Source organism: Protopterus annectens, chromosome 2.part0 (assembly GCF_019279795.1).
Source record: "Protopterus annectens isolate FY-2018-M chromosome 2.part0, PAN1.0, whole genome shotgun sequence".
NCBI classification, from domain to species: domain Eukaryota; kingdom Metazoa; phylum Chordata; order Ceratodontiformes; family Protopteridae; genus Protopterus; species Protopterus annectens.
In genome coordinates, this window is record NC_056728.1 from 1841240452 (window position 1) to 1841265782 (window position 25331).

A 25331-nucleotide genomic window follows, 5' to 3' on the forward strand; every position below is an offset into this window, starting at 1 on the left:
AACTGGAAAGACATCAGAGGTTTTTAACTAAAAAAGTCATGGGCTTAAAAGATCTGAGTTACCAAGAAAGACTGGACATTTTATCACCACATTCTGTGCATTGCTTATAGAGCTGTCAGGGATACAGTAGTCCAAGAAATGTTATACCCCCAAAAATCAAACAGTTCTACTGAAACTAGAGCCAGTAATCTAAATCTACTCCAACAAAGAAGTAAGACAAAGTGGAGAGATAGATTTGCCAAGCAGTACCTATCCCTTCTCTGGAATAAACTTCTCCAATTAAGCAGTATGACATATTGTCTGTCTTTCAAAGGGAGACGGACAATTGGATGGGTATTCATAAATTCATTCTTGGTATGACTGGCCTGGCCCTCCTTGAAAAGGGAGGCAAGGCCTAAGAGTGAGTATGGAAAGGCAAAAAGAGTTGCCTTGTAAATCCTATGATCCAGTGATCTTATTATCTATTCCAGTAGTAAAGGGACATATTGATTCTATGTCTTTTATGCTTGTATCTTGACCTACAGTGAAATGGAAACTGAGTGTATTTTAACCTCACTCTAGGGCTTAAAAAAGTAGTAGCAGTTAAATGAATTGAAATTTCCATGAGGTACCTTAGACTGTATTTTTATTTACTTGTACACTGGATTACCAGGTAAATGAGTCAGTATCATGACTGTTATTAGCAATACCCGTGGGCAAGGTTGACAGGCCAAAAACAGTTATAGACAAAAAGTACTGTGACATGAAGGTGAAGTCAGAGGAAGAAATTTGCCCATATAGGTACACACACACACAATTGCATGTGTGTGTATTTGTATACATATATATTTACCTTTGCCCTTGTGGCCCAGGTTATGGGTGACAAGTGTCTGTGGGCTAGCCAATTTACCCTGTTAAAATAATATATTAATAAATAAGTCAGCCATCCAGAATGTTTTTTGGGATCTGTGGGGAAAATAGTACCTGAAAAAAAAAACACTGAAGACATACACAGAACATGCAAACTCCACACAGTGAACAGAAATCAGGACCGTGCCTCAAACATGGGAGTCAGAACTCTTATCACTAAGCCGTCACGCTATGCCATTGGTATAAATACAGTACAACGATGCATACTTGTCTTGCAGTTTATGTCTGGATTTCTATTGTTTCCTGACATTATGGGTGTGAATTACAGAGCAATAAAAATGCAGCACAAAGAAAAATGATAACGTGCATAGGCATAGTGAACCTAGACAAAACATAGGGGCACATAGTAAACAAATTTGAGAACACAATAAAAAGCATGCAGTCTGTTCCTATGGATATTAATGGTACTATTATAAACTTTAAACTTGATATGACAATTGTGTGTGTAGCATGTTGTATGAAAGATAGTCTGTTGCAGTTGTTGCAACACAGAAAAAGCTCAGATATTCTTCTATGATATACAAGTAAAATCAGATCAAGATGAGAATGGTATAGGTAGCTAGATTTACAAGAAAATGGATTCATGAGTAAGTGTGTGGATGCTGTCTCCATTTCAACAATAAATCCTTCTATGAGAATTCGTGTCTGAGACATGCTTGTTAGGATACATGAATGGATAGGATGGGTTGTCTCTAGTAGTACATCACTCTTACTGGAGGTTTATTTGATTAATACTAGTGAAGAATAGTTTCAGTTCTGAAATTAATGTTCAAGTATTTCTTGAAATATAGACTACCACGTGAAATGAAAAATCAAAATAAAAAGGGCAGATGTTTTTTGGACTGGAATTCTGAACTGGGTAGCAATATCGGCTATAGATAGTATGGATTAAGTCTAAATCACATTCCTGTAAATATTTCCATTCCATATTTTAAATCTACCACCCATAATTGTACACCAATAAGGACGCATTATTTTGAGTCACTACAATAAAGTGGAAACAAAAACGTTGAGGAGCGTGCTCATAGCATCTAAAAACAATTAGGATTTGACGTTTCCCTTAATCGTATCTTCCAGATGGCATCAAAAGTCTTTATTTGTAATATTGAAGATGACCTGTCTTGTTTTCTATGTTCTCAAATTTTTAAACAGGCAGTGTCGATTCATTGTGGTCACAATTTTTGCAGAGAGTGCATCATTGAAGAATGGGAAATAAAATCTATAAGAACATGCCCAGTCTGTGGAGAACCATCTGCTCTAGATGATGTAAGAAACAATCACACCCTGAATGCTATTGTGGAAAAGCTGGTAAAAGAACAGAATCAGTCAAGTGAAGAAAGACAGGACGATGATGAAATGTGCAGCCAGCACCAAGAAAAGTTGAAAGTGTACTGTGTAGATGATAAAAGTGTAATATGTTGTGTCTGCCAACTATCATCAAGCCACGAAAACCATTTTCTTCGCCCAATCAAAGAGGCTGCAGATGAATACAAGGTACGTACGACACTTTTGCATTTATATTAATGACCTTAAAGTAGAACATATCTTAGGTGAAAATGTTTACAGCCACATTGAGTGGAGGAGGCATTTTATCAAACATCTTTAACAGACCCGTGGAAAGGTTATTCTAATGGGCTTCTTTTTTAAGAAGTAAAGTAGAACTGCCGAACACCTTTTAACTGATGTTTTTACGCAATATGCCCCATTAGATTTAACAGCAGAACACACGTGCGGTAGCCACAGGGACAAATCCAGAAATAACTGGGATAATCAGTGACGCTTTAAACTGTTAGTTTTATTAACTTGAGACATTGACAGAGTAATAATATCCATTTTCTGAAGTAAAATAAATCTACAGCTGTGATTATTGCCATTGAGTTTAATTCACCGCATTTTCTCAAAAAATTAATTACTTTTAGGCGGGATTAAGATGTACAACGGTAAAATTTCAGTCAAAATCAGGGACGGTTGCGCGGTAGTATAGCTAGCTAGTTCGTTTCCCGACTGACCGTACTTTGTAAATTCCGTATCTCTGTTTTTGTTAACTTTTACTCCTGTTTCCTCTATATGCTTACGGCCTTGCCGCCTATCGCTGGGTTAATTAGTTTTAATCTGCAGAATTCCCGATTGCCCTTCACTGTGCTTTCTGTTCTTATTGTTAGCGCCTTTAGCTCCCTCACTTTACTCACATGTTTCCCGCCTATTGACTAGGCTGGAGACTGAGGTACTGCTTTTGTAGAGCTCCTTTGAGTGGTTCAACAATCTTTCAGCCCCGCATTGACTGAACTGTACTCTATCCTAACATTAAGACCAAGTGGGGAGTGACTGGTAGGACTGTTGTAGAGAAAATGGAGCACGGAATCATCTGCGAGTGCTGAAACTCTTGGAAGGATAACTCATTTAGGTGGTAGAGGAGAAGTTAAAAAGCAACTGAAAACATACGATGGAGGCTAGGCTGTAAACTGGCAACGGAATGGAATAGCTCATCTCCTGATGACAATAGTCTTCTCCCCTAGGGGGTATTATTAAAAGGAGCAAGTTGCTGTTGCTCATACCTCTCAACCTCTTAGAGCAAAAAATCTGGACAAAGCTTAAAATGATGGGGGACAAACGAGGACAGATTTTAATTATTGTTCTTATAAACTTAGAAAGTTGATGTAATAGGTTTTGCATTAGCATGAATTTTCTGAAGGATGTGGAGTTTTAACTCAAATATTATAGCAATAACCCACGCCTGGGTGTGGGTAATGCTAAATTTACAAAGCCAACTATGGGTAAATTTAGCATTACCCACACACATTATTTAAGAAAAGAAACTATTACTTTTCTTAAATAATGGCATAGTATAATGCCTGTTTACTGCCCTTCCGCAGATGTCTGGCATCCTTCTGATGTACTATCAGAGAAATAAGCAACGGACATCTCCGAATGGGTTTAAATGTTAAACCCATTTAACTTTTTTTTAGTATAACCATGGTATAATTGTCATTATTTAATGACTTCAATCTTCAGCTATTTGCCAGAAAGGTACAGATTTTAGGAGGAACACACCAAAAATATGAGGCAAAAATCTGTACAGTTGAGAGATATGTACAGTGCTGCTGAATTAATTCAGAAGCCAACAGAGTATTATGAGTGACTTGAGAAAGGATCTTAAAGACTGCATTGTTCTTGCCTGTCATAGGTTCCTAGGTACGTAATAGGTTCATAGATGAGTACTAGGCTAATGGCCCTGGAGCCAACACAAGCCTAGCCCAAGAATATTCCCAGTCGTCCTGTTGCTGGACGTTAGTTCCTTGTGCCACTATCAAGCGAGGCTGTTGAAGTGATCCCTGGGGTGAATTTCCTGTTACCCACCCACTTGTCAAGATTTTTCTTGAAGAGGGCTAGTGAAGTGTTCTTGACATGAATGGGGAGTTTATTCCAGAGTATGGGAAGTCTCTGGGTTAGGAACCTGTCCCTCCAGCAGGTACTGTTTATTGTGGCTCACAGATAGAACACACAGTGTGAACGTAGCTGACTCCAAGTCAGACTGCCGACCATTCACGAGTGGAGTCCTACAGGGATCGGTCCTGGGTCCTCTCCTCTTTGGTATCTACTTCTCAGATGTCCAGGCCAACACGAAGGGACTCTGTCTGACAAAGTTTGCAGACAATTGCAAGTTGGGAACCATTATTAACTCCCCAAGTGATGTTGACATCCTACAGAAAGGCCTCACTAAGACCAACGACTGGTGTCAGAACCATGGCCTTAAGCTCAATGCCAAAAAATGTGTTGTCATCCCCTTTGGGAAAAACCCAGTTTCCATGAATTACCACATCGATGGTAGTCCACTGAACACAGAAGGCATTATAAGAAATCTGGGAACACAGGTTGACAGCAACCTCTCTTTTGACCACCACATTGCCAGTGTAGTCAGAAAGTTGTTCTATGTGGCACATCTCATTACTAACAGTTTTGCATCCAAGAAGAAAGAGGTCATTGTCTCCCTCTACTCTTCTGTCATTAGGCCAGTCATCGAGTACAATGCCCTATTTAGCATGTACCTCACTAGACACCTGCAACAACTGGAGAGGCCACAAAAGTACCTCACAAAGAGGATTCTAGGCCTTAAACACTTGTCCTTTATGGACAGACTCAAAAAACTCCAACTATTCTCTTTCTCATATCTCCTACTTAGAGGCGATCTCTGCTTGACTTACAAAGCCATGTCTGACCCAGCTCTGTTAGAAATGCTACATCTAAAGAAATCCCAATACCTCTGCACCACACCTTCAGAGACCTCATCCTCATTACTTCAATCAACAAAACGTGCTGGAGGGACAGGTTCATAACCCAGAGACTGCCCATGCTATGGAACAGACTTCCCATACATGTCAAACAGAGCACCTCACTGGCCCTCTTCAAGAGGAATCTTGATGAGTGGATGGGAAATAGAAAATTTACCCCGGGGATCACTCCAGTGGCTCTACTCGACAGAGGCACTGGGAACTAAGGTTGGGTGGCACGATGCCAGAGTAATCCTATGGGCTAGGCTTGTAAAGGCTCCAGGGCCATTAGCCTAGTACACAGCTATGAACCTATGAGGTTGAGGTCTCTGTAGCGTGTGGTGCGGAGGGATTGAGACTTTTTCAGATGATGCATGTCTAGCAACACTGGGTCAGACATACCTTTGTAAGTCAAGCAGAGATTGCCTGTAAGTAGGTGATATGAGACAGAGTATAGCTGGAGTTTTTTAAGTCTGTCTGTACAGGGTATATGTTTGAGTCCTAGGATCCTCTTTGTGAGGAATTTTTGTGGTCTCTCCAGTTGTAGGTGTCTAGTGAGGTACATGCCAAATGGGGCATTGTACTCTATAATGGGTATAATGAGGGATGAGTAAAGGGGGATTATGACTTTTTTCTTCCTGGATGAGAAGCCTTTTGTAATGAGGTGTGCCACATACAAGGACTTCCTGACTACTGTGGCAACATGGCTGTCGAAGGAGAGGTTGCTATCTACCTGTGTTCCTAGATCTCTTATCACACTTTGGGAGTTGAGGGGGCTACCGTTGATGTGGTAGTTTGTGGGCACCATGTTTTTCCCAAAGGGGATGACGATGCACTTTTTAGCATTGAGCTTAAGACCATGGTTCTGGAACCAGTTGTTGGTGTCTGTGAGGCCTTTTTGTAGGATGTCTACATAAGCTTGAGAATCAGTAATATCTCACAGTTTGCAGTCATCCGCAAATTTGGTTAACCAGAGTCCCTTGGTGTTGGCCTGAACTTCAGAGAAGTGTATACTAAACAGGACAGGACCCAGGACAGATCCCTGTGGGACTTCGCTTGTAACTGAGTCCCTTGGTGTTGGCCTGAACTTTAGAGAAGTAGATACCAAACAGGACAGGACCCAGGACAGATCCCTGTGGGACTCTGTGTGTAACTGCCTGGAAGTCAGATTGGAGTCCGCTACTTTCGCTGCGTGGGTTCTGTCCGTGAGCCAGTTGGCAACCCATCTTATGATGTAGGGGTTATTGCCTAGGTTAATGAGTCTGTCAATGATCCCTGAGTGGGGGATGGTGTCGAAGGCCTTGGCTAGATCAAGGTAGGCTGTATGGACTGCCTTGCCTTCATTGACCACTCTGGTGACAGATTCAATGTCTGTTAGGTTGAGCAGACATGATCTGTCCTTCACAAACCATAATAGGCTGTTATTGATCTGTGAGGATACCTTGAAGCCTAGTGTTGGATTCCTATGAAATTTTTACCCTTGTAATTTAAGTATGATGACCTAGAGCCAGGCAGAACATTTACATGTTATCTTTATCTATAAGAGACAGCAGTGCTAAACCAAGGGTGAATATATGGATTCCCATCCATTCATCCAGATTAGATTTAAATACAGTAAGGGATGTACCTTGCTTTATGTGGAGAGGAAAACGATTCCAAATAATTGGTATTGTCTATGATGCCTATCTCTCCTTCCATCCATCCACAACCCCTTTTTTCCATTTTTGCACATGGGGTCAGGGTGCCACTTCACCAGTGACAATCATCTAGAGCCACTGGGTAGCTAGCCTGTTGTGGTACATCTTCCACACTGCATGCACACTCTCACCTATGGCTGGTTTAGAGTGTCTAGTCCACCTATTGCATATCTTTGAATGTGGGATGAAATTGGAGCACCTGGAGGAAACCCACACAAACACAGAGAGGACATGTAGACTCCACACTGAAGGCACACCAGCTGAGAATCAAACCGGGGAACCTCTTGCTGTGAGGCAACAACAATATCTGCTGTGCCACTGTGCCGTCCATACATATTTCTTCTTCCAACATGTTCTGTTTATGTTGTTGAAGAGATTAAGATCTCTTCGGTGGGTGTTTATGCCACCACTGGATTTGCAGTTGTGCAGTAGATTTGAGAAGACAAGAGTCTGTTGTGGCTGTGTATGTGAGCCAGGGACTGCCCCTCAGTAGTGTATTTGATAGCAAAAAGAGGTATATGGCTTTGGGATAGTCATTGCAGTTTGTATGATTTAGGCCCTTGATTTTCTTTGTGAGAAAGCATTGCAGTTTTTCCTGTTGAGTTAAGTGTGTAGCCAGATACATGCCAAAAGAGGCATTATACTCATTGATTGGCTTAATAAGTGCTGAATACAGTGGAATGATCATATCCATGGACTTGGACACCATACCCTTACTAATAAATTGTGCAATGAAACCGGACTTTCTTACAATAGTGGATACATGGTGATTGGACATTTTGTTGTTCAAATAGGTTTTCAGGTCCCTAAGTACTGGATCAGTTTTCAGGGGTATGTTGATAATGTGATAATTACAGGGGAGGGGGGCACTGTGCTCGCTGAAGGAGACTATTATACATGTTTTGGCAATTAGTTTTAGTCCATGATTATGGCACCATCTGTTTGTTTAGGAAGGGCTCTATTGGAGGATGTTGGTGTCCTTTGGAGAGTTTATGATGATTCCAAGTTTACAGTCATCTGCAAACTTGGTCAGCCATAAACCCTTAACATTAGCTTTTATCTCTGAGAAGTAAATGCCAAAGGGTAATGTCTCAAGAACTGAGCCCTGGGGTAAATCACACATATTTTGGAAGATGTAGAGTCAACTACCTTAATTTCCTTGATTCTCTTTGTGAACCAGCTTGCAGTACCTGAGTGTGGGATAATGTTGAATGCCTTTCTGGGGTCTAGATATGCGGTGGCTACTGATTTTCTCTCATCCATTGCTTCAGTAATCTTTTTGAAGAAATTGACTGGCTTAAGCAGCCAGGTTCTACCCTTGACAAAACCAAAGTGGCATGAGTCAAAACGTTATAGGTTACCTATGTTGTTATTTATTATTTTCGTAATCTCTCCTTAGCTTTACAGATGAAGCTGTTCAGACTTATGGGCCTATAATGACCGAGGTCCGCTGATGTCTTAGCAGAGGGATGACTGCAGCTGTCCTCCATTTGTCTAGCACAAAAACTTTTTGGAGGCTATTAAATAGCCTTTGAAGGGGGTTTGACAGGTCATGTGGTCAGCCTGGTATGTTATCTGGCCCGACAGACGCAGTGATCTTGCCCTTGAAAAGTACTTTGAAGGCTTGTTGGAAGAGTTAGAGTTGTTGATGCAGGAATGTAGGGGGAGGGAAGGGGTGAAGTTAGCCAGTCTATTAGCGGATAAATTTAGCTCTGTGTCCCCAGGGTCTGCGTATTTTATATAATTTAATAGTAGCTCTGTGCAATGCTGAGCATTGTTTCTGAAGTTCTTGACATTGTTAAAGAAGGCTTTATGCTTGCCTTTTGTCTGAGTAGCTATTTTCACCTCATATGACAGCCGTGGTGGTGCAGTGGTTAGCGTTGTCGCCTCACAGCAAGAGGCTCTCCGGTTCGATCTTCGGCTGGGGTGTCTTCTGTGCGGAGTCTGCATGTTCTCCCTGTGGTCGTGTGGGTTTCCTCCGGGTGCTCTGGTTTCCTCTCACATCCCCAAAGACATGCTGCAAGTGGATTGGATACGCTAAAATTGGCCCTAGGTGTGAGTGCGTGTGTGTGCCTTCCGTGGAAGGTTGGGCGCCGGGCTGGCAACTTGACACCGTAAAACTCTAATGCCAGTCATGAGTGGACAAGGTGATCCTATGTGGCGACCCCTAACCGGTTGATAAAAATAATAATATAAAAAGACCCACCAATAAAAGTGGCACTGTCTTACATTCTGCTTCCTTCTGGATCATTAATATTTTATTAATATTGTCAAATGTTTGCCTCCCTTCCACAAAACCACTCTGATCCATATCTATCAATTTTGGTATCACGTTTGCCATTCCCTTAGCCATTGTAGAGATAAACACTTTATAATCATGTTTAGTATTGACATGGGCCTGTATGAATCTAGATCTGATGGATCTTTACCCTCTTTAGGTATTACTGTTATAACCATCTTTTTCCAGGATGCTGGTACTTCTCTTCCTCTTAAAGTACTGTTAAACAAAACCTTCCAGATCTTTATCAGTGTTTCCCTCCTAACTTCCAAACATCCACAGGAATACCATCTATTGCTCGGGACCTTCCGGTAGATTGGTTATGCATAGCCATTTTTATCTCATCCCTTCCAGTCCTGACTGTTAGCAGTTGAGCCTCATCTACCTCTAACTTTGACATATTTAATTCTTCCATAAACATTTCAATTTGTACCTTTTCTTGATTTCCATATTTCTCTGCTTTATACAAATTCTCATAAAATTTCTGAAATATTTCTAATACTTCTACAGGCTCTCTTGTTATCTTCCTTGTTTTAGGCTCCCTAAGCTTGGTGACTGCCCTTTCCACTTTCTGTTGCCTGAGTTGTTCTGTTAAAAGTTTTTGTGCTCTAGAATTATTATTAAAAAATGGTTGCTTTATAGCAGTCTTTCTAAACTTGTACATATTATCGAGGTAATTCCTTATTTTCTGTTTAGCATTCTGCAGTTGCTCCTTTTCTTGTTCTGAGAGATTCCCCACATTTTGCAGTATCTTAACATTTGTCAGGACCCTCTAAATAATTATTGTTACTATTCAACTATATCTCCCTTCCTTTTATTTCCAACCTAGTTTTAACCTGCACTTTAATTTTATCCCACTCCTTAGCTATATTTTCAGAAGATAATTTTATCTTCCCTAGTAGCTCCTGAATTAATTCCACAACCCATTCCTTAAATTCCTCTCTTTTCAGCTGATAAGTGGAAAAGCGCCAGTCTCTTATTTTTATTTCATTACCTTGTATTTTTAGTTTAGTTATTATTGGCGCATGATCTGAAATAGTTATTGGGTGCGTTTCAAGACCTTCAATTAAATGCACATGTTCCTGTGAGATATAAAATCTATCTAGCCTAGCCCATTTTTTGTATCTCGGTGAGTAATATGTAAATTCCCCCGAACTTCTAGTAGTGAATTCACATCTTTTATGCCAAACATTTTCATAATTTTTCTTCAAATATCTACCCTCCTTTGTTATATTTTTCCTTCTAGGCCCCCCAGACACATCTTTGCTGTTGCAAACCAAATTCCAGTCTCCACCTATAAGTGATAGTCCTTACTGAAAGCTGATTATTTCCCCCAGAATTTTTTTAAGCTCCATTATAGCAGTTTTGGTGGGGGGGGGGGTGTAAATGCATGCCAGTGTAATCCTCCTCCCTAGCCAGTAGCCCCTTAGTACTATGCATCTTGCATTATTATCTTTTTTTCCTCTTCTATCACTATTGGAGCTCGTCTTGCAATTAATATAAATACTCCTCTTTTCCTTTGCCCAAGATATTCAGCTGAATAACCATCCTGAAAACCTTTCTTTATCAAATTCAAATGTTCATTTCTTTCCAGGTGTGTCTCCTGTAGCATAGCTATTTGCACTTTACAATTTTTAATATAGTTTGCTACTTTTTCTTTTTTATATTTATCTGTAAGACCATTCAGATTGAAAGACATTACAGAAAGCATCATTTTCTTATATAGTTATTTTTAGCACCTTTTATATACAACTGCTGTTTTGTTAAATGTCTAGCTCCAACTTTTATGTCACATGTATGTACTATTTGGCAGGTTGGTCTTTTATACAGTTGTTTCTTGTCATATCCATTTGCGCTTATGTCACATCTTACATAACTTTTTGTTTTAGCAGAGTAGCTGTTTTGAGATTTTTCTATAATTTGGTGTATACTCATATGTAGATAAACCTAGATGTGTTTTATTGTTTCTTTAGAATTTATCAATTGTTTTCTGAAGCTCTCTCTTTAAAAAGTAGAGCTCCATGCATCATCCATTTTTTGTTAAACATTTACTTGTTCAGATTGCAGTAAACAATCAATTGTCTGTCTTCAAAGTAAGCTTCCTTGTTTTAATTTTTTTGAAGGATATGCTCCAGCTAGATTTTGCTTTGCATATACCACCAAAATACATGAATATTTCTGTAATGCCTTTAAGTCTATCTTTCTTGAAAGCTGTATAAATTGTATAAAATAAATAGGTCTAATCCGTAATACATTGGTTATGGAGGTAATGCTGTTTCGTGTTAGTGGTGCTGTTTTGGATACCACCATCTGTGTACTCCTGAAGACAGGAATTCAGAATTACATAGTAGCTCCAGTAGGATCACATCAGTTTCCCGGCTGAGAATTTATTGATTTCTGTTGTTAAAATGGAAATAGCAACTGTGACTTAAGGAATGTAAAAAGCAGTTTTTAACTAGATTTGGCAAAAAGTGGAATGGTACATGTGATGACCCACCACTGGAGCCCCAATCCTCACCGCTGGCACCAGTGGGGGACTTACACTGAGAGGCTAACAAGTACACACACACTATTTCCAGATAAAGATCTCTGCATCAAGTGCAGTTTCTCTTAAGAGCACACAGAGACCACAGTCAGTCCGGCGCTGGTTTGTCACTCTTTCACCAGATCCCCAGTAAGACTCCCCACTGGCACAGCTATATAGTTGAGATTTCACCCAAGTGACCAAGCCAAGACCTCCATCATCCTCTCTGTCCAAACAATGCTTCATGTCCCTGCCCAGGTAGCTGACACATACACTCTTTGAGGTTTGATTTACACACACACATGCATGCACCTGGGAAAGGCTAACACAGGTTTACTAGCTATGCCCCCTTCTGCCCAGACTATAGGGTAGTTTTCACTGCCACCAGCCACTTCACGACAGCTACTTTAAAGCCCTTAACAAAGGGTGTCCAATTTTACTGTGTAATATTAATACTAATACAAATGGTAGTTTGACCAAAAGCAAGGCAATTAGGAGTGGCCCACACAGTGTCACCAAATAAATATGCAAGTAGTCTCAAAACTTAAATATCTCTACACAGATCAGCCACAATGATAGGTTTAAAGATATTTAATAATAAATAATAAAAGAACAAGACAATACTAAATATACATTCACAGTGACATCAGAGTTCAAAACCACAGGAAATATATAAAACAACATTACAGGACAGTCTCAAATAAATGAAAAAAAATCTAAACTGAGCTTTGCCATGTTTCTGACTATATCTAACAGAATTGTACTATAACCTAATAACTTAATAATAGAGCAAGGCAGATGTGTGGCAAATGAGTCTTCTTGTTGTCAAGTCCAAGACAGAATACAGAATGCTCTGTCTCACCAAGAGACTTCTCAGATTAATATCTTAAACATTATTGCTGGGCTAGCTTGCAGAATGACATCATCTCTGGTCATCTGACCTTCATTTCCCAGGTGAAACCCCCATTGCTAGAAGCAGGCAGCATTTAGCATCTATCTGTAAAAATATATACAGACAAAGGCTTCTGCTCAGATCTTTGGCAGATGCTGGAAGTCATAAAACAGTTACATTCCTCCACATTTCAAGACTAGTAATTAGTTCACTCTAAAAACAATACAGAAAGCTCAGTAGTACAGACATTGTGTCTCTTGCTGCGCTGCAGACCAAAGGATACCATCTTTTCTGGCCTAACCATAAAGTAATTTAATTTCAGTTATTTTTCTGAAGTTTGCTGGACTGAAGTTAACCTCCTGTATTCCAGTTTCCACTGTTAAAAGATATACATTTGAACAGTTACAATAGTACATGTACATTTCTGTTTTCTCCAGTAGAGCACACTGTGGATGCATTTCAAACACTTTATAAAATGCCTTTTCAACACACTTGTTTGTACAGACCAGTTTGATATACATGACATACAGTTCTAATACATTTGTAACACAAGCATCTTATATAAATAATTTTGATATTCACTAATGCCATATAATTATTTACAAAATTCCAGCTAGCCGTGCTGGCAGTATCCCCTTTCATCACAGTACATTTAAAAGTAAAATAAGGGACAGTAGTAGCTGAAGCCTGGACATAAATCTGCTTGATGTAGTCTGATGATGTAATTCTGGTTTGTTCCTGTCCTTCTAGCCTAATTATAGCTCCCAAAGTCACTGGGCTAGGTGGGGGATTAATGTTATTAATAGGTTATTACATTTATACCAAATAAATTCAGCACAGCACTAAAATGTTGTAACTGGAATCCCCTGAATGAACTATCTCTCGATGAAGCTGTGCATTACTTTAACACAACCTTCTTATAAATCCTAAATTATCATGCACCTACCAGAACCGTTAGAATAAAAGCAAAATATGCCCCATGGCTAACAAAAGAAACAAAAGTTATAATGAAAGAAAGAGATAAGACTTGGATACAAAATAAAAGCATTACCATGAGACAAAACTACTTAGAACTTCATAACAAAGTCAAAAAACAAATTAAACTTGACAAAACTAACTACTACAAAAATGCAAGAAAAAGATGTAAATAAACCTCAGAAATTCTGGGCCACAATAAATAACATTCTTCAGCCAGGTAAAGCCAGGTAAATCCACAACACCAACTTCTGTAGCAGTAAATAACCATGAAAACATTCACACACAATTCAATAAGTTCTTTACCGAAGCCGTTCAAACATTTGCCAATGCCCAAAACAATGCTTGTAACCCCATATCAACTACTCAAATCCACGTCAACAAACTAAACAATTCATCCAACTTTTCCCTGCATCCTGTGTCCACCAAAGTTATTGCTAAACTCCTTCATAAACTTAAACCAACCACTCTGGCTGCTGCTAACTTACCAGCAGATTTCCTTCAGATAGCTGCTGATGCTGTAGCCTACCCTGTTGCTATTCTCATCAGTAGGTCTCTGACAGAGTCTGTGGTGCCAGCCTTATGGAAAACATCACATATTACACCACTACATAAAGGAGGTAACTCCTTAGAACTCACTAACTACCAACCAATTGCTATTCTGTCACCCTTATCAAAAATATTAGAAAGAGTTGTTCATATTCAGCTAATGCAATACCTCCAAAATAACAACCTGCTATCTAAAGCACAGCATGGCTTCAGACCCTGCCACAGTACCACCACAGCACTGCTATCATTCACTAACACAGTGAACCATTTCAGAAACAAGGGCCTTTTCGTATCTTCTATCTTTTTAGACCTTTCAAAAGCATTTGATATGGTTAATCACAACATGCTTCTCAAATCCCTATCAATCCTGAACATGACCCACTCCTCTATCTCATGGTTCAACAACTACTTAACAGGCCGCCAACTAGCTGTCCTATGGCAAAACAAATTGTTCCCTCTGCTGCCAGTATCCTTAGGTGTCCCTCAAGGCTCCATCCTTGGCCCACTGCTCTTCTCTCTGTTTACCAATGAATTCTCTTCCTCCACACTAACTGCATCAGTAGTACAATATGCTGATGACATCACCCTTATATGTGCGGCTCCTACCTTAGCAGAACTGCATACCCTAACCCAAAATAACTTTACCTTAGTTGAAACATGGTACACTAACACCAAACTTATTCTTAATCCTAAAAAAACAAAACTTATTCTCTTCAGCCCAGGTAAGTTCCCCCCCCATCTAAACAATAATTTTTGTATAACTTCCAAAGATAAAATCCAAATCAATCCATCCACACACACTAAACTGCTAGGTGTAGAAATTGACAACAACCTGAGATTTGACATCCACATAGCTCAAACCATCAAAAGAGTAAACAAAAAGCTTGGGCTCCTCTACAGGAATAAACAGTTTATCACTAGACATACCAAAGCCACAATAGCTAGGACACATCTCTTATCCATCCTCCTCTGTGTCTCCCCTATCCTGACTAACCTCCGCCAGTCTGATTTAAACAAAATGAATCTTGCTATAGCAAGATTGCCAAGTTCGCTACAGAAGCCTCGTACAGGTACCATCACTGTCTATCCCTTAAGCAGCTTAACTGGGTTGAGCTCCCTCAACTGCTGCTACTCAATCAATCATCAGTACCACACAAGTTATAATACCTTCCTGGAAAAAACCCTGTACTCCAGGATCTAATTTAACCCTATACCACTGCTAGACCTCTAAGATCAACTAACCAGAACCTCCTAAATGTCAACAAATATAAGAATGAGGCTGGTGAATCTCTCTTTGATTGCACTATTGCAAGAATCTGGAATACTTTACCTAGCAACATAACTTCTAATTCCTCTATTACACAATTTAAAAGGCTCCTGAAAGCCCACTATACTAACAACTGGCTCTGCTCCTGTGACTCCCCCAGGTTAATACAGATATATGCATTGTAGTTAGTGTTTTGATCTGTTATTTCAACTCCCTTGTAAGACCGTCATGCAGATTATACCCAAAGAATGTTACTACTGTAGATATTTATTGTGTAGATCAATGGCCATTTAGTTTGCATGTTTTATCCTGATAAATATATGTGCCTACTATCAAAGCATGTCTTGCCCCAAAATATACATTAGTTCTAAACAATGATTAATTTCCTATGAATCTGTTCTGTTCTTATGACCTTATTATTGTTACCTTCTGTGTTTTTAAATGCTGTCTGGATTGTGTTTTATGTAAATTATGAACTGGAGCTTTTCTCCATTGTGTCTATGTTAATTATTTTTAGAGCTTTTCTCCCCGGGCCTCTGCTGAAAATGGACCTGTGTCCAGCTGGACTATCCCGGTAAACAAATGTAAAATAAATAAATAAATAAAAATAAAATGTGGTCCAGAAGACCATTTAAAAGCCTAGTGTAATTTCCCACTTGCTCTAGAGCATTATCTGGTTGAGTGACTTGCTTAAGGACACATAATAGGCAAATGTAGGGCAAGGGACTCAAACCTTGGACTATAGGCAGCAGTTCTTTACTAACTCAAAGCCTCAGTCTTCTGTGCTAATTTCCAAGAATAAGCTTTTAAGGATGGGTTCATCTTAAGGTGACTTCAGCTTTACATAGGTGTTTTGCAAATCACTTGCGATGGCAAGTAGTACTTTAAAGTACAAACACTGTTTTTCTTCCTGCTGTTTTTTCCCTTGTAGTTCAGTGTATTTGCAGTGGAGTTAAATCTGTCTGTTTTCAGTCATTCAGATGAGCTTTATAAAAATGTATAGTGGATTACTGGCTAGCAAATACAATGTTCATTATATACTGAACTTCTTTTAGCTGTACTTTTTTTTGCCCTTGCTGACTACATTTGTGAGTTTGTCTGCTTTTACTCTCTAAAAGGGGCTTTTACTGACCTCTGCAAACAGTAGAATACTTTGCACTCTCACTGTTTTTTCTGCATGTTTTCTTTGTTCATAAGATGCTTATGTGGAAATATAATATTTGGTCATGATGTGTATCTTTGGCTGAGCTTTCTAGTTCACATTTATTTTTCCATATTTTCTCATCACCACAGCAATGTGGCACTGAACACCCTAATAGGTTCTCCTTTTATTTTTTTTCAACCACAACACGTGGCTATGTACTTGTCTTTGTCAGGCTGAAGATCTTGCTGCAAATGTTACACTCAGATAACTCCCTCGTTATACTTTAGCTTTTCTGTTTTCATCGCATGCCTTAATGTCTGGCAGCTTGTATCTGTCATAACAAATTGTGCAGCTCAGTTGTCCATCCCACCATTTTCAGTTTCTGACTTCTGAAGCTTTCTCTTTTTCCTTCCTTTATTTTCTTCTTACCCATATGCAGATTAGAAAAGGAGTATGTATTTCCACAGCACCCATTCATGCCAACCCAAATACTAATTGCATCTTTTTTCACCCCTAACTCCTTTCAGGCCTCCCCCTTTTGCATCCTTTCAATTCATTCATTCATTCCCCACTTGAGGATGTGAACTGGTCTGTCTGTTCCCCAGGCAGGGCAAGACCTTATGGTCTATAAGCCCATTTCCTCAACTTTAAAGGTGAGAGTCAGATGTTGGAGTAGGGCATCTTTCTCATGGGGGCTTCCGCCATCCCACATCCCTCCTTGTAGTTATCATGACTTCCATGATCACTACTTACTTGGAAGATGCATGCATACATTACACACACAGCCAGTCTCCCTGGGTGATGTGCACCACAGTCATTACCTGACCTATAGTGTTCTGCATTCTAAACCTCAGCACTCCTGGTAGGTAGGGTAAGTACTGCAGTGGGTTGGACTCCCACCCCCCCATGATGGGCAAGCTAGTGTTGGGCACTTGCACTCTTCCCCATCCAGCTTATCCAGTGCCTAAACTGCCAACTGAACTCTGGTCCTCTGGGTCATAGTTGGAGCTTTGTCTCTGTTTGTCGCAGAACCAGGTGCTAACCATATCTTTAAAATATATACATTTTTTCATGGCTATTCTGCTACTTTCATACTCTTTCTCTATCTGTCTGCTGTCTTCTGATTCATTGTGATTACATGGAACCACATTATACATTTTCCAGGCCTCTTACATCCCTGTTATAATGGCATAGTGGTGCTCCTGAAAATGGCAGCTGTAGAAGTCAGTCATCTTATACACTGACACATATCCAGATGGATTCAGAGCACTGGAAATCTCACTTACCAAAAGTGCAGGCTGTGTTAGAATCTAAGGGACAGGTAAGCGTGACTATGAATGATAAAAAGAATAAATTAGGCATGGTTGGTATATCTTAAAAGAAAAGGGATAGTAAAACCACAGTTAGAAAAAAAGAGAGGTTATGAAAACTGGCATATGCCCTCCATTAAACAACAGCTGAAGGCTGTCCTCGGGCTTGATGGGTATTACAGAAAATTTGTACCTAATTTTGTAAATATTGCCTTCCCTTTGACAGATCCCACAAGAAGAAAAGCGGATATTGAAGTAAAGTGCTTTTGTGAGGCAGATGAACCAAAAAGAATATCATGTTCTGAATCAATGTTAGTTAACTCTTGAGTTTACTAAGGAATTTGCTATGTATACAAATGCATCAGAAATAGGTTTGGGAGGTGTATTGTCCCAAAATATTCAAGGTGAGGGGCATCCTCAGGTAACCATTTTAACAGTGCTGAGAACAATTACTCTGTAACTGAATGGTTGCATGGGACTGTGAAATGGGTTTTGTCATGGAGTATAGTAGTGAATGGTTTCTTCAAGGATACTAACACAGAAACAGGCAAAGTGGTTAAAGTTAATGATGGCCATATGCACATAAGGATATTTAAAGAACAGTGTAAATGCAGTTTGGGATCTTTGGGTTGGAAGATGGCCCAGGGAACACTCTAGAAGGAGTTATATATGTACCAGTAAGAAGATAAAAGACAATCTGGAGGGTAGTCTTGTAAGATAAGTGAGTTGAAACCCTGTAGAGGAGAAGCCTACTGGATGTATCCATGCCTATGGGAAGGAAAGTATATTTTGGTTTATGCTGGTTGGTGGAAGTAAAAAGAAAGCTGCTGTGCTGTTGTGAGGTTTCTAAGTATAAGTCTATTATTATGCCAGCTTTTGTGCCTGTCTATTCTTATGTTCTATGATGTATAGCAAATTGCATGTCTGACAGAACCCATGCGGTTAGAGTCACAGATGCCACTTATGAAAGCAAAAATGTTACCAGTGATTTACCACAGGGATCTATTTTGGGCCCTGCCCCACTAGGCATCTGTTTTTCAGACCTTTCGGCCAACACATCTGGCCTATATTTAACCAGGTTTGCAGATTACTTTAAATTGAGTGTTGTTATTCAGTCTTCAAGTGACTCACAATTGCTCCAACATTGGTTAAAACATGTTAACAGTTGATGCAAGGACAGTGATCTCAAATTAAATGTAAAAAAATGTAGCATAGTTCATTTTGGTAAACAATGCAGTTCAGCTTACAATGTAGGTGATATACCCCCCAGTCAGACATTGTTGCAAGGGATATAGGCACTGTTGTTGATAATTCCTTATCATTGACCATCTTGTCTCGACAGTAGTTCAGAAAGCCTTTTATTTGGCTCATCTCATTTCCAAGGCATCTACAATAGATTCAAAGAAGTCTTACTTCCCTTTTACTCGTACATTATCAATACCCGTCATTGAATGTAATGCACATTTTGGCATGTACTTGTCTAAACATTTCACAGAACGTGAAAACCCTCAGAGATTCATAACCACAAAGATCAGTGGCCTCACCCTATTTGACTTCTTAGTCCTTCACAGAAATAATGGTACCTCAAAGGGTTGGGAGGGTGGCATAATAGTTAAGGTGTTTGCCTTACAAACACCAGGTGCAGGGTTTGAGTCTCACAAGGGATAATTGGCTAGGCTTAAAATGGCTCACAAGGGCAGTTAGCTTAGTACTAACCTATGAACTATGAATACACGGTTAAAGGAACTAAATCTTAATCAGCAGATAAATAAGATACGTTGGTGGGATGGATTCATATGACAACAAATCCCTTAGCTCTGGAGCAAGCTTCCACTGAATGTCAGGCAAAATAGCACCATTGCCACATTCAAGATAAACCTAGATTATTGGATGAGCAGCCTCATATTCTCCCCTGGTTTATCTTGTCTTACAGTCTTTGAGTTTAGAGGGAACTTTCGAATAGGGTTTTTGGCAAAGATTGTAATTGTCTGCTGAATGATTGCTTAGTACTTACCTGTGACCCTATAAGGAAATGTTTCATCTGAGTGTAAATGAATATTGCTTTTGACCTGAACTGTGAAAAGCCTGTAGAGCAGGAACTTCAGAAAATAATTTATTTTGATTGCAGAATGGACTATTTAGTATGACTGCATTTCCCTTTATTTCCAATCTTTTATTGTAAGTGCACATGTTTCAAAATGGAAAACTGGCACCAGTGACTGGTTAGTGACAAGCAAAACAGTATATTATATTGGTGCTCTCAGTGGACAAAAAATGCGATCTTTTCGTTCTTTGACTTCCCCAGTGTGCTTTCCCACTTGAATCAGTCTGCAGAATATCGAATTATAAAACCTGTCCTGTGTGAAGGTGCTTGTTAATATCTCTGGGTGTAGCTGGCTCTGTAGTAACAAATTTTTGTGCATACTGTGTTTATTGAATGTTGGGAGAAAAATGGCGATAATGTTAGAGGCATTAATAAATTCTTCCACAGCCCTTCTAGCCAACTTTCTATACAGTTTCAGGACCTTGTTACCAACAATTTGTTCAGTTTCTGGAGAGTTTCCAGGAGAGATGTTCTGTCTCTGATCAACACTTGCTAAACCTCCACAGCAGATGTCCATCTTGGTAAATTAGCTGTCCTATGGATTTCAACCCTCACAAATTTCAGACTATAGAATGTAAAGTAGGTATACCTATTTGCTTTTGAAGGTGTGCAGTTAGGAACAAGTGGCCCCAAACAGAATGGTCCAGAATTCTGTCATCCCACTTAAATGGAGCGACTCTGAAATGTATACATGGATCTAGAAGGCCAATGCATATAATGAGAAACTGTATCTAGAGATTTTAGCAAGGACTCGTGCTTCACCCAAAACATAGTTCCATAAGATTTATAGCTGTTCATTTTGTATGGACAGACCAATAAGATCACAACTGACATATTTGCTACTTACTTTGAAAATTGTGGCTGGAACCTGTTATTAATAATGTAAGCGAAATTTTGATTCTTGATAAATTTAAGGGGGCAATCTGTGACTGTAGGTCTTCTGAATATGTATTTATTGCAGTAGATCATTTGGTACTAAGTGACAATGTAAATTCTGAGTCAGACTTTTACTCACAAGGGCTGACGATAATTTTTTACCCAAGAATGCGTCTTTACCCTGTTAAGTACAAAAGGTGCCATAATTTGAACTGACTTATTTTAAATGCTCTATACAAGGATATATATCCGGGTTCTGCAAGTTAATGACTATAGTACAATGCCTGTAAAAACTGTTAATACTAGCATGCAGTCTGTAAAACCAAGTGTTCTTGAGAGTATGCCAGTGGATTATAATAATGCCGAATTGTTAACTTTTACTAAACTCTGCCTTTTGTCATTGTGCTAGCACCAAACTTATGAAATGTACTACTATAGTAGAAGGGAGTTACTAGAAGAGATAGACTCAAGAGGCATGATTACACTGGTTAAAGCAGAAATTATTTATATATTTGAAGCACAAACAACTAGTAAGCAGAACACTGAAGCAGTATGTGTACATAATCTTCTTCTTCTTCTTCTTTTTTCGGCTTTTCCCGGTTAGGGGTCACCACAGTGGAACAACTGTCCGCTCATGATTGGCAGTGGAGTTTTACAGTGTTGAGTTACCAACCTTCCACACAAAAGGAAATACTCTGTACCACAAGTAGAAGTGCAGTTTTACATTCCTCGCCTCTGGTGCCTGGTTTGTTTCATATTGTAGTTATTGGTCATGTCTTTTCCCAGTTTAAACAACAATAGACGTTACAAGGGGAAATGTTTAGTTAGATATACTGCCAGTAGATAGAGAAATGCAGGTTTAGATGATACTTTTCTGAAATAAAAGCCAATACCAAAGCGCCCTGGCTGACTAATTTTGCAAATGACTGCAAGCTAGGAGTCATTGAATCCCCAAATGACATAACTATCTTGCAGGATGTTTTGTCTCAAATAAATAACTGGTGTAAAAATCATGCTCTGAAACTAAATGTCAAAAAATGTATTATTGTATCCTTTGTGAAGTCATCTATCCCAGGGAACCACTACATTGACAGGGCAGCCTAAGTGCTGACCCAGATGTACAGGATTTGGGAACTTATGTGGACAGTGATCTAACGTTTGACTAACATGCGCCTGCTGTTGTAAGAAAGACCTTCTATATTGCACAGCTTATAAAGAAAGGGATTATGTCTAGGTCTAGGGATGTCATTTCCCCCTTTAGTCAGCTCTTACTAAGCCAGTCATTGAATAAAATAGCCCCTTTGGTATGTATCTGCATCCAGAAACATGCAACAGCTGCAACACCCACAGAAATACCCGCTAAAAGGATACATGGCCTAATCAACATGTCCTAATTGGACCGACTCATATCCCTGCACTATACTCAGTATCCTACAGACTGCTAAGAGGTCACCTGTGTGTGGCATACAAAGCATCCACTGACCTATTACTTATGGATTTACTGCATATCAGCAAGTCATATGTCATCAGAAATACTCGATCTAGGGATCTAAACCTCTTCTGCAACATCAACAGAATGGTTTGGAGGAATGAGTATATTTCACAGAGGATACCACTGCTGTGGAACAGACTCCCCATCCACATAAGACAGATTTCATCCCTATCCATTTTCAAGTTCAACTTAGATCTATGGATGGGAAATAGAAAATTTACTCCAGGACTGCCTCCTGTACTACTAATGAACAGATGCAGCTCCTAAATGCTTTATCCCATGCTTGGCTCCCATAAAATTATCTGTGGTATGATCCCAGTTATTGTCATTAGATGTAATATATAATTATCAACCATGGGATGGGTAGGGCCAATCTATAACCAAATGGGTAAGGTTATTTCAAGCAAAAAGGGAAATTGGCTAGGATTAAAATGACCAGCAAAGACAGCTAACCCAGTACTTACCTGTTGAGTTTTGACAAAAGATTTCTGTTAAGGTACTCAACTAAGTCAGTGTAGGAGCTGACAGGATTATTTGTTTTATAATCAAAAGACTCCAATAGTTACAATGACAAAAGATGGCTTAGGGACTGGTTGAGAAAGGCTGCAAGTTAAGAATTCACTAAAGGACAAATAGGTCTTTTAACTGAAAAAAAAGAAAAAGAAGACCTGAATAGAGTCTTTAGCTTCCCTCCACTGCAAAAGGCAGAGCTGGCAGGAAACAAAAGCCAGACTCTTATGAGAAAAGCAGATATATCCACCCCTGTGGAAGAGAAAGGGAAATCAGCCAGTACATCTTGTGTAAGAACATTTTCATGAGTTGCCATGTTGCCATTCATAGGGGATGAGTTAGAAGAAAGTTAACAACTTGTATATCTATGAGAAGAAACCATATCCACCCCTTTAAGTCAGAATACTTTCGAATATACTGACATGGCTGACCTCCAGCTAAACCATGTCTGTTTCAAGGAAGCTGAGCAAGAAGATGACACCAGGTACATCCACAGAGAGGGTAGGTAGAGTAGACAGGGAACCAAAAGAACAGTATACAGACCCAGTGAATACCCTTACTTTGAGGTAAGAAAAGAATGACCTGCTATCAGGGTAACCAAAGAGAGGGAACAAATACTGAGCCAGTTGTTAGTCCCAAAACATTTTAGATCAGTTGTAATGGAACTGGCTCACAGCCACATCTTGGGTGATCATTTAGGAAAGGATAAGATAATAGCTATAGTTATTATTGGATTTTAATGACCTGGTATTATGTGGGACATAGGGAACTTCTGCACAGCCCACCCTGAATGCTAAAGGACAACATCTAGCCAAGAATTCAAGAATATTTTGATACTTTTGGCAGTGTATAGCAGTAGATGTTGTAGGCCCATTTCAAGTAATAGTTATCAGTATTTCCTGTTTGTGACACCCCATCACTGGCCCAGTAATCAAGGAGCCTCAATCCTCACCACTAGCACCAGTGGGGACGTACACTGGGAGGATGACAAGTTGCACACACACTATTTCCAGATGCAGCTGTCTGGATCAAGTGCAATTTCCCATAAGAAAACACAGAGACCACAGTCAGTCCGGGGCTGGTTTCCCCTATTTCTCCATATCGCCAGTAAAACTCCCCACTGGCACAGCTTTACAGTTGAGATCTCAGCTGAGTGACCAAGCCAAGACCTCCGGCACCCTCTCTGTCCAACCAGTGCTTCATGTCCCTGCCCAAGTAGCTGACGCACACACACTTAGAAGTTTGATTTACACACACACACACACACACACACACACACACACACACACACACACACACACACACACACACACACACACACACACACACCTGGGAAAGCCTTCTGCCCAGACTGTAAGATAGTTTCCCCTGCCACCAGTCACTCCTTGTCAGCTACTTTAAGGCCCTTAACAAAGGGTGTCCAATCTCACTGTGTAATGTTACTATTAATCCAAATAATGGTTTGACCAAGAGAAGAGCAAGGCTATTAAGAGTGGCCCACAGTGTCACGAAATATGCAAGTACTCTCAGAACTTAAATATGTTTCACAAATATCAGCTACAGTAATAGATTTAAATATATTTAGTAATAAATAATAAAAGAACAAGAAAATAGTAAATCATCACAGTAAAATCAGCGTTCAAAATCACAGGAAATATTTAAAACAGCATTGCAGGACAGTCTCAGATAAATAAAGAAAACATCTAAGCTTTACTTCATTATATTTCTGTGTGTCTAAGAGAAATTACTGTACCCTAGTTAACTTACTTACAGAGCAACAAGGCAGATGTGATGAGTGGATGTTCTAGCTGATGCTGTCAGTCCAAAGACAAAATACAAAATTCTATCTCTCTCTCTCAGAGAGTTTAAATTAATATTCCAAATATTACTGCTGGGATACTTGCAGAATGACATCACATCTTGCCATCTGACTTCAGTTCCCAGGCTCACAACCATTGATTTTAGCATCTACCTGCGAAAACTAATAGAAGTTAGATCTTTTGGCAAATGATGGAAGTCGTAAAATAATTTACATTCCATACATTTAAAGACAATACAAACAACTTCTCTAGTACAGCCATTCTGTCCCCTGTTGATGGAAACTGAAAGATAACATCTTGTTATTACGTGGTTATAAGGTAATTTAAAATCTGATGTTGTCAATCTTCACATAATCCTTGACAGTGGGCTCAGATCCGAGCCTCGGAACCGACTCTGCTCTTTATTTCAGCTCGCGCCTCCCAAACTCTCGAGCCAGGCTTTTACCCATAATGCTTCTCTCAAAATTACCTCAGATATCATTTGCCGCTTCATGTGTCAGATGCATTTCAACCACTCTCGAGCCTTGCTTCAAATTCAGTGAGTTTTTTTTCTTGATATCACCTTTTATAAGCATATTTCTTTCTATTACTGAACTTCCTTTTTACACCCACGGTAGTGGTGCTGCGGTAGCGTTGTCGCCTCACAACAAGACATTGTCGCGTTCGATTCTCCGCTAGAGCGTCTTCTGTGTGGAGGCATGCGTGAATGGGCGTGC

General features: G+C 39.6%; 1 protein-coding gene across 1 annotated transcript in view; it reads left to right on the forward strand.

Annotated features, from left to right (window-relative positions):
• The first annotated feature begins 1917 nt into the window (after positions 1–1917).
• The window catches only part of LOC122793657 (E3 ubiquitin-protein ligase TRIM35-like), a 794207-nt gene continuing 770793 nt past the window's right edge, over positions 1918–25331 (forward strand). Inside the window, exon 1 of the mRNA XM_044061876.1 lies at positions 1918–2403. Within this exon, the coding sequence (XP_043917811.1) occupies positions 1987–2403 (417 nt within the window). The 5' untranslated portion in view covers positions 1918–1986. The remainder of the gene's footprint in view (positions 2404–25331) is intronic.